At 41.4% G+C, this 9,595-nt stretch overlaps 2 protein-coding genes across 2 annotated transcripts in view; both read right to left on the bottom strand.

Annotated features, from left to right (window-relative positions):
- Positions 1-9,595, bottom strand: part of LOC109951433 (TRPM8 channel-associated factor homolog) — a 25,566-nt gene that overhangs the window by 7,730 nt on the left and 8,241 nt on the right. Inside the window, exons 3-4 of the mRNA XM_020585944.1 lie at positions 684-1,349; positions 5-142 (exon numbers count right to left, since the gene is read on the bottom strand). Of these exons, the coding sequence (XP_020441600.1) occupies positions 5-142; positions 684-1,330 (785 nt within the window). The 5' untranslated portion in view covers positions 1,331-1,349. The remainder of the gene's footprint in view (positions 1-4; positions 143-683; positions 1,350-9,595) is intronic.
- LOC109951577 (TRPM8 channel-associated factor homolog) overlaps positions 4,970-9,595 on the bottom strand; it is a 6,730-nt gene continuing 2,104 nt past the window's right edge. The window contains exons 3-12 of the mRNA XM_020586155.1: positions 9,521-9,593; positions 8,989-9,280; positions 8,428-8,729; positions 8,097-8,271; positions 7,857-7,951; positions 7,340-7,550; positions 6,807-7,043; positions 5,824-6,047; positions 5,524-5,637; positions 4,970-5,301 (exon numbers count right to left, since the gene is read on the bottom strand). Coding sequence (XP_020441811.1) covers positions 5,059-5,301; positions 5,524-5,637; positions 5,824-6,047; positions 6,807-7,043; positions 7,340-7,550; positions 7,857-7,951; positions 8,097-8,271; positions 8,428-8,729; positions 8,989-9,280; positions 9,521-9,593 — 1,966 coding nt within the window. The 3' untranslated portion in view covers positions 4,970-5,058. The remainder of the gene's footprint in view (positions 5,302-5,523; positions 5,638-5,823; positions 6,048-6,806; positions 7,044-7,339; positions 7,551-7,856; positions 7,952-8,096; positions 8,272-8,427; positions 8,730-8,988; positions 9,281-9,520; positions 9,594-9,595) is intronic.

Below are 9,595 nucleotides of genomic sequence, written 5' to 3'. Positions count from 1 at the left end.
CCGTCCATTGCCTGCGGTCCCAATGGGAAAGGCCAGTGTGCCGTGGACCAGAACCTCAGATGCCAACAAACCACCCGGGATTTCAAACTCCGAAACCCCCTGAAGTAAAAACTCGAAGTCGTCCTTAAAGTCCTTACCAATTCTGTATTTCAAAGAAGAAAGAGGAGGGGAATTCTTAATACTTAAACAATTCAAGAAGAGATTTTGTTTCAGTATGATAGAGTCTACATACAAACACAGTAAGTACAACAACATGCCAATATATGAGAAATAAACAAAATAAATATTTTTTGAGGTGGTGACAAACAATAAAAGTGATTAGCCAGGAACAGTGGAGTTATATGGAATGTTTTTTAAATGAACAGAAATGTAAAAAGGTTTTTTACATTTCTGCAAGTTGCTGTTTCTGTCTGATGCACCTATCGTACAATCAGGTGTGCAGAGTTGTTGCTCTTATTTAGGATGAATTATAACGTAATTTACGATATAATTTCATACACTACTTAATACATAAAAATATTACATTAAAATAACTGAAGCAAGTGGCCTGATGGATAAAGTGAAAAGTTCAATATTAATAATGTTAGAGGGCCAAATGTGTTGTGAAGTTTCTGATCAAAGTTGTCACGTAAAGTAGAACCTGTCTAAATGTGCAATAGAAGAGAAGTACAGTACACACTCACGATATGGACATCCAGGAGGATGGGATTTGAGGGTAGACAGGCAGGCACTCTACCATACCCTGTTTCTTGGAGATGTAGACACCTGCCACACCAGAAACCTTATTCCCATCAAACTGAAGCAGCGTGTTCTCCATAGGGTGATCTGCAGCATAGCTCCAGGCCTGCCCTCCTAGCAGCACTCCTCCTCCAGCTTTCAGAAACGCCACCAGCTCCTTCGGGTCCGCACCCACACTGTAGGCATCTGTCACATATACACCAACCCCTGGATTCTCACTAAAGGCCCCCACAACTGTTGCTTGAAAACTGGATTTACTGAGATTATTAGCCACTGCAGAGACATTTTTATGGACCCCCACAGACAGGTTTTCAGATCCATCTCCTCTCAGCCAGGTCAGAGCATTCTCTACCAGAGCAGGAAAGGCAGTTAAATAGCATTCGTGGCCAAAGACCACAATCCTTCCACGGCCGTACAGAGAGGCAGCCATCAGGATCTGACCCTGGCTGTTCATCACTAAAGGAAAGGCATCGTCTCCAGTCAGCACCAGGGCACTAGGAACACTGGGGCCAGAGAAGTCCAGCTCTGCCAAACCTCTCATCAGGGACACGTAGTCCCCTTCACGGTGGTGTTGGATGGGCTGGCTGGACATGGTGAGAATGACCAGTGCTCTGAAGGCAGAAAAAAGTGTCGAGTCAGATGTAAGTTGCGTTAGTAGCAATTTACATTAAAAAGGTGCACCTAAGATGTATGTCATGCCAGTCACACTGTCCTGTGGGAAAGGAAAGAGTATAACAGTGCGACAGTAAAAGTACTACAGATGGCTAATGTGTTACACATTTGTGTGAAGAGAAACAAGATGTTAATTCAAAACTAGATCTGGGACAAAAAGTTAATCAGACACCCAGAACACCTTTGGGATGAATTAGAGCGGAGACTGCGATCCAGGCCTTCTCATCCAACATCAGTGTCTGACCTCACAAATGTGCTTCTGGAAGAATGGTGAAAAATTCCCATTAACACACTCCTAAACCTTGTGGACAGCCTTCCCAGAAGAGCTGAAGCCGTTGTAGCTGCAGAGGGTACGCCAACATCATATTAAACCCTATGGATTAAGAATCGGTTGTTACTCAAGTTCAGTGGCATGTGAAGGCAGACGAGCAAATACTTTCGGCAATACAGTGTATTTAGGGTGTTTTTTACTCACCTTTTGTCTCTCCCATGACTTTATTCCTCTCTGCTACACGGTCCATTACAATCACATGAAAATGGAATATTATGCAAATTAGGCGATTGTGTCATTTAGCGACTTCTACACCAGCCAATAGCTACTTTCCTTACTGAGGAGTTGGCAACACTGGCCCAAGGTCCATAGGTCACCCATGCCTAGGGGGTCGTCCTTCTGCTATAAACACAGGAAAAACCCGAGTAAGCAGAGTTTCTTCTTTTGTCTCTCCTCTATCCACTCACCCCAACCGGTCGAGGCAGAAGGCCGCCCACCAAGAGCCGGGGTCTGTCGGAGGTTTCTTCCGTTAAAGGGAGTTTTTCCTCCCCACTGTCGCCAAGTGCTTGCTCAAGTGGGATTTGCTGGGTTTTCCCTATGTAATAATATTGATAACAGTAAGGTCTAGACCTTACTTTGTAAAGTGTCCTGAAATGACTTTTGTTGTGATTTGGCACTATACAAATAAAATTTGATTTGATTTGATTTGAAGACAAAGAATATAGATGAGAGGGAGAACAGGATTGAGTATTTCGTTTAAATAACAAGAAGAGGAGACATTTCATTGAACAGAAGTTGTTTCTGATGACCAAGATTATCTGCGCTTGGAAACCTGCTAAGAAACCTGCTTATCCTGTCAGCTTAACTCAATAGGCCCTATTTATAGCTAAATTATTATGGCTGTAGTTTCACTGAGGTCTTGGAGAATCGATGTTACCATCTTGCTTGAAAGGTTTCAGTTGGGTTACAAGAGTTTGCGTTTGTAATCAATTTATGCAAGTCTGACAGAAAACAATATATAATGTACACAAAAAAGTGAAAAAAATATGACGTTTAGGTTATAGCAAAATAAAACGTCAGTGAAAATACAAGAAATATTAAGGCCTACGTTTGTTCGCTACAAAGCATTTAATATGGTGGCAGAGATTTTTTCATTTTGCCCTGTTCCCTTATTATCTGACATATTACGTATCTTCCTTCTTGTCAAATAGCCAGTGTACATAAACGACACCCGCTTTTCCGCGCAATGTTATAAATTTACCGGAAATAACTTTGCACTATCAAAAACTATATTGTGACGATCCACGTCATGGATCGTCACAATATCAATATCAATTAAAAAAAACCTACTTCACCAAGCGGCGGTCCGTGAGATCCGTCCAGTCACCAAGGCAAGCGTTATGAGACGTGATCTAACTATGTAAGCAAGCACCATTCAATCTCGACATGACACCTCCCCCGCCCAGGTGCGTTTACCTGTACATCTTAAACTGTACCTCACCTTACTCACCTTCTGGGGGCGCTATGGGGTTCATGGATGTATTATGAGAGCTGAATAAACCACTGTAAGATGGCGTCCATTCTTTTTACTGAAAGCTTTCAATCACTAGTTCATATCATTAGACATAATAGCCAATATATTCTATCTATCTATCTATCTATCACCTTATCCCGACGAACGTCGCGGCTGGAGCCAATCATCTATTTATAAATTCAACGAAAAAAATAAATTCAATGAATAAAGATGAAACATAGAACTGAAGGATAAAATAACTGCTCTAACCACAGATGAAATTATTGATATGGAATTTGTTTGTCCTTTGCTGGAATAAAATCTATTTTAATGAATGTTTTAAAACATATAATAATTAATACAGTATGCAGAATCTGCCTCAAAGACTGACTCTTTTATAAAGACAGAAAGCAGCACATTTAAAAGGACACGTTATGGAAGAGTTAAACATTAGGAACACAATCCCAGGAGGTCAAGCTGTGACAAAGTTTAATCTGGATGAAGCTCATCTGTATCTGTGATTTCCTGGTCAGTCCAATCACTTGAGTGGCCTATAGGAGGTACCACTACCAGAAGCCCCCTTACAGATTTAATCTGATCATGTAACACTGAAGAGAATTTGTTGATGTCATTTGTTAATATTTTTTCACATGCAGATGAAATCAGGGTAGACAGGTTTGTAACTGAAAATCAGTTATTTATATATCATTACCATCCAGCCAAGCAAAATGGGCCTTTCTTACAGGATCAGAGACAATGGATTCAAAGTGCTTTGATGACCTTAAATGTCTCCCAACTCGAACCACTCTCAATTCTAAAAAGCACGTTGAATGGCCTGTGTTTTAAATTTACTACATACTGTTGACCTGCCTTGGCATTCAGTCAGATATCAACCCAGGACTCAAAAAGCAAAACTCTAATTTAGTTGAGGGCTACGTTGCTAATGTCTGTTGAATGAAACAGGGAACTCCTAAAATGTAAATTTGTACAGTGAATACTGTGGAAAGAGGGCATAATGCTTCCTCTGGTTTGAAAAGACTGTGCCTAAACTCCAGAGGTTGATAGTAACTGAGTACATTTACTCAAGTAGTGTACTTAAATACAGATGTATTCACTCTTTACTTGAATGAATCCACCTTCTGCTACAGCAAATACAAGTTATCCAGATTTGGACAATAAATTCGAGTAAGCTTTTCGCTGATGGCAGCAAATCCAGCTAATAAACTGCTGTACCCTACCAGTTGCATTTTGCTTGTTTGGCTAATTCCCCCTCCAAATAATCATGCAATAATTTCAGAAAGACATTTAGATGGAGTGAGAAATACCCAACTATCACTGGGCACACTGCTGTATAACCCTAACAAGCTTATTTTTCACTGTAAATCCAGGTCATGGCATTTAAAGCTTGACTGACTGCTAACGCTCAGTATAGTATTAAGATGGAGTTTACTAATTCATATAAAATATATGCACATATCAAAAGAATTTGTCATTACAACACAGAAAAACAGCCATTTCATTTTCATAGGAATGACTTTTACTAGTGCTGTGAAATTAGATAACCAATGTGTACAGCAGAGTTTACAGTGCTAGCACTAAGTACTAGGAACATAGATGTGAGAAGCAGAGATCAAGTGGCTGCATGTCAAGTTAGTTTCTTTATAAAGCATTTTCAAATAAACAAATGCTCCATCAGTTTTCTAACTTATTTTCAAAAACAAGTCTAATCCACTTCACAAAAACTGTTTAAAGACAACACTTTTTGTTACGCATTGTTGTATGGCCATTCTCCATCCAGCATTTTTGTTTTCTGGTACAGACTGAACTCATCTCTCTGCACTTTTAGTCAGCAGCAGTCTGAAGTTCAACCATATTTGACCATGGGGTGGTCGCTCCAGGGAGGCAGGTTGGAAAGTTTCTCCTCAGTGGCTGTTTCGATGGGCCAGCCCCAGGCCTTAAAGAATCCACACAGGTTCAGCCCCACAGTGTTGGAGAAAGTCTCAGCGTACAGGTTCATCTTTCCCTTGTTGTCACCAGGAAAGTTGCTCATCTGATGGTAGGCTCCAAACACCTTCTTAAAGGCACCCCAGCCAAACTTCTCCTGGAGCTATATGGAAGGAGACACGGGTACAGGGGAATGTACAAACAGCATGGTTGTCTGGGCATTTTCCATCCAGCATTTTTATTTTCTAGTGTATAATGAGGGTTTAGGGTTTTATGGGTAGAGCAAAATATTATTATTGGGTGTGATTCTGTTTAAAATGTGACTCCAGTGTCACCCAATCATAGTTTCTACACAGGGTTCATATAGACAGTAATACTCTCTTACCTGCACATAAGTCTCCAGTGCTACCCACATGTCCCAGCCACTGAGATCTCTGCCTGCCTTAACATAATTTTCTGTGCGTTTGTTTCGCTCTGATAAAGCCATAGCTGGGTGAGCCTGCATTGAACAAGACGAAACAACATGACTATGAAACAATATAATCCCAAAATACTTGTTCAACATAGGATAAAAAAAGAGTTGTTGTCTTTCGTGACATTTATTAATATAAAATGTCACAATATAGCTTACGACTTGTTTTTTTTTCTAGCCATTGGTCTCAAAAACTAAACTGATATACTCCACCTGTGCCCTGTTGATTCCCAGCACCTCGTCATGCACATACAGTGACCACAGGTTGCATGTACACTCTGAGGTGTGTGGGGGGAACTCCCAGCAGCTTCTCTGTTGGTTGTGTCCCAGTTCATGAATGGGACCCCAAAGGCCTCGACTCTTAGCATGGACAACGCTGACCAGTTCAGCTGCTGTGGACTTGTATGCCATGACAGGATAACCACAATGCATCCAACCTGAGCAGAGGAAAATCAGGAAAGCAAAGTTTTATATCAATGACTCTTTCAGGTTTCATAGCTAGGAAAGAGAAACTTTGTAGGACTTCACATTGTTGTGCATCTTCACACAATCACAGGGAAGTGCATAATGCATGACCCATATTAGTGTTAGATGTTGTAAAAAAAATTTAAGGAGTTTTATAAGTGTTGCAATAAGGTTTATCTGAATATCAGCAAATTTTTGGAATCTCAACATATGCCTGCACTACTTAAGCACCTGTGTTACAGAATTTCTTGCTAATTTCCAAATTTAACTTGCTACTTTAGGTCAGCCAGCCAAAAGGTAGCTAAACTAGTAGCTTAGTTGAGAGAAATGCCTTCTTCTTCTTCCTCTCCTTCTTTCTTTTGCTCAGAGTGTCGCATGTTCCTCTCTGCTCTGTTGAAGGCGGAGCTTGACCCCGCAACTGAACCCAAGTCAACACAATTACTCCCTACTGTCAGGAAGAGATGGAAATGGAGGCCAACCTGTGCCTGCCCAGTGATGCATAATAAAGCGGGTTGCACCGCATTGATGGTAAAACACCAGAATTTGCCAATTGCTGTGAATGTGAGTGTAAATGGTTGTCTGTATGTGTGTTAGCTCTGTGATAGACCTGTCCATGGTGTATGCTGCCTCTCACTCTGTACCGGTTGGGACAGACTTCATCTCCTTGGGACTCTCAATGGGATAACAAATAAGAAACAGGCATTTAGACTATAAAAACCAAAAACACTTACCATGTGAAATCTGCACATCAGTTACAAAACGTTCTTTGCGAGGAAATTTGGGTGGTATTGCAGCCAAGTCAGCAATGCCCCTCATGATGGCATCCCACACCACCGCTAACTCATCAGGGCGCTCTAGGTTCCGAACAACATCTGATGGTACAGTAAGGATGATGTTTTCAAACTCCAACTCTGCCCAGGGCGAAGGAGCTGTGCGCAACAAGGACCACGCGCCAAGTTTTGTCTCACCTGAAGAGAACAAAGGAATGGGTGTATTCAAAACTAACCATTACTTTTAATTATGTAAAACGCCCCAAGCCAAGAAGAGTCCAAACCTGTTTGGGTTTCATGAAGAGCAAGTCCCAGAGAACAAATGAAACTTGAGCATTACATTTTAAACAAGATGCTCCAACTATATGTTGCTCTCTATTCCTGAACACCCATGTTTACACCAGAAACCATCAGATGCCTTCCATTAACCCCATGAAGACAGAGATACACACGTCAGCAAACGCACACCACAGATCCAACCATCACAGACTCACCAGATTTATAATATGGTGCAGGTACAGCTATCTGCACTATGACCTCTAGCCCCTGTACTTGTGTATTGGGTGGAGCCACCACGTAGATGAGTCCCCCCCACAGGTTCCACACCTGCATCATTGTTTTTGTTATGGGAATCTGTTCATGAACACACGGTGCTCTCTTCAGCTCTGCATGGCCCAGATAGTCTGTTTGACAGCCTATCTGGATCTGAGAAAGACATGGAATGTGTGTTACTGATTTGTGAGCATAGTTTGTACTGTAAATAAAAAGATGCATGGCATAAAAGCTGGGGAGGTGGATATGGGTAATAACTACCTAAGAGGACTGGATGACTTGTACAATCTGACACAAAAGTTGTTTTCTTCTCTGAATTTCAGAATTTTTGGATCACTTGCACTAACAGCACTGCTGCTGATGTATAGTATGGGTTGGGACAAACATGTCAAGGGTCACTGGTCTACCATTGTGCCACTGGGGGCACAACAATTACACAAGTACAATACACAACAGTACCTTCCATTCCTTGTCGACAATCGCTGCTGGTATGACCAAGTAGGTCTTCATACCAGGAGAGAGATAGAGACCTGTACTGAGCCACTCCTCATCTCCTGACACACACACAGTAGCAGCAGCAAAGGTTACATAGACATGTTTTGTCTTTCTCCTTCTTAAAAATGAGATTTATACATCTGGGTTTAACTCAGATAAAAAGTTGACATACTGTATTTGTACACAACAACAACCAGCTCTCACCTCCTGTGTTGGCATTAATCCTGATCCTTGCATTATACACAACAGGCAACCGTGGGTTATTCTTGATGAGGTGGGGCAAGAGAGCATCAGGATTTGGGTGAACCTTATATATTTGTGGACCCACATTGAGCAGTAGATGGTCTCTGGGACTAGTCACAGGGTTGCTTTCACACACCTTGAAAGAAACAGTGAATATTTTAAAAGATGTTGCTCTAACCCATTTGATCGCTTGCTAGCTGTGATAGGATAACCATATACCACAACTATGATCTACAATATAATGCTTTGTTGCAGCTCAGTGACACAGAAACAGCAGTCCAAAGATACTCACCTGTGGCATGCCACACTTCATTAAGATGTCAGTGAGTGTGGACACAATCTGCTGATAGGAGGAGCAGTCGTGAGCCTTCATGTTCAAGAAGTTGGAGCAGTCGCTGCCTAGTTTTTTAAGATATTCTTCCTCATTCTCTGTAAGTTCTTCACCATCGGTTACATGGCCAGCAAAGCGATTTAGAAGATGACGGAAGTGGTAGGTATCTTTGATGGCCTGGCTGGGGTCAGGGGCCTTGTATATTCCTCCTCCAATTGTTGCCCCCAACAAGCCCAAACCCATTTTGTTCAGGATTTTGTTCCCTTAAAAAAATGTAGTAAAAGTACCATCATTTAACTGACTTCACCACTGTTGAACCTATTCATATGGACTGGACTGATATGGGTGAATTATAGGAACACTGATGCCAATATTTGTTTGTGTTATTATTTGTCTCAACTTAAAACCTGTTTCCATAGTTTCTCTGTTCAACTTTGTAAAATTGGAGTGTGGCACCAGTAACACCTTTGGCATGCATCATGTTACATTTCCATGAAATGAGCAGGTGATGCATTATCATACCTGAGAAATCAGTCAATGGATTTTGACCCCTGTGTGTCTGTGCCCAGTACCAGGCATGGCCCCCAACCAGCAGGCCTCCTCCCTCTACCACAAAGTCTTGGATTTCTTTCACAAGATCATTTTTGTATGCGGTACACACAAACACACTCAGGCCTTCTCTTAGGTTTGTCTTCTCACACTGTAACCCAGACTTTCTGAGAATGTTAAGGGCATGATCAGGCTCAACACCAATCACCCCCTGTCGGCCTTCATCCAACCAGTGTAAAGCATTGTTCCAAAATGGAGCCAGTGCCTGTGATAAAGGCAGTTATTGCAGGAAAAGAAGTAGTTCATTAAGCATGTAAAACAACTGGCAGATCAGTATCCATATCATTATTTAACATACTCTGGACAGCAAACTGCTGATGGACAGAAATTAATATACAACAAAATAAATGTTTAAATCTAGAGTAATGTAAACATTTTTACAATGTTCTGAACATGACTTACTGAAGGCAGAAATTCTAAGACCAATCTTTAATGTAGACTCTACCTCTTGTCCCAGAAGCCCTTCATGTGAAACCACAATGACTCGTCCTTGGCCATAGTAGGCTCCTGCCAGGAATGC

The sequence above is a fragment of the Monopterus albus genome, unplaced genomic scaffold (genome assembly GCF_001952655.1).
Source record: "Monopterus albus unplaced genomic scaffold, M_albus_1.0 scaffold8.1, whole genome shotgun sequence".
Taxonomy (NCBI): Eukaryota; Metazoa; Chordata; class Actinopteri; order Synbranchiformes; family Synbranchidae; genus Monopterus; species Monopterus albus.
This window is presented reverse-complemented; position numbering and strand designations above follow the sequence as displayed.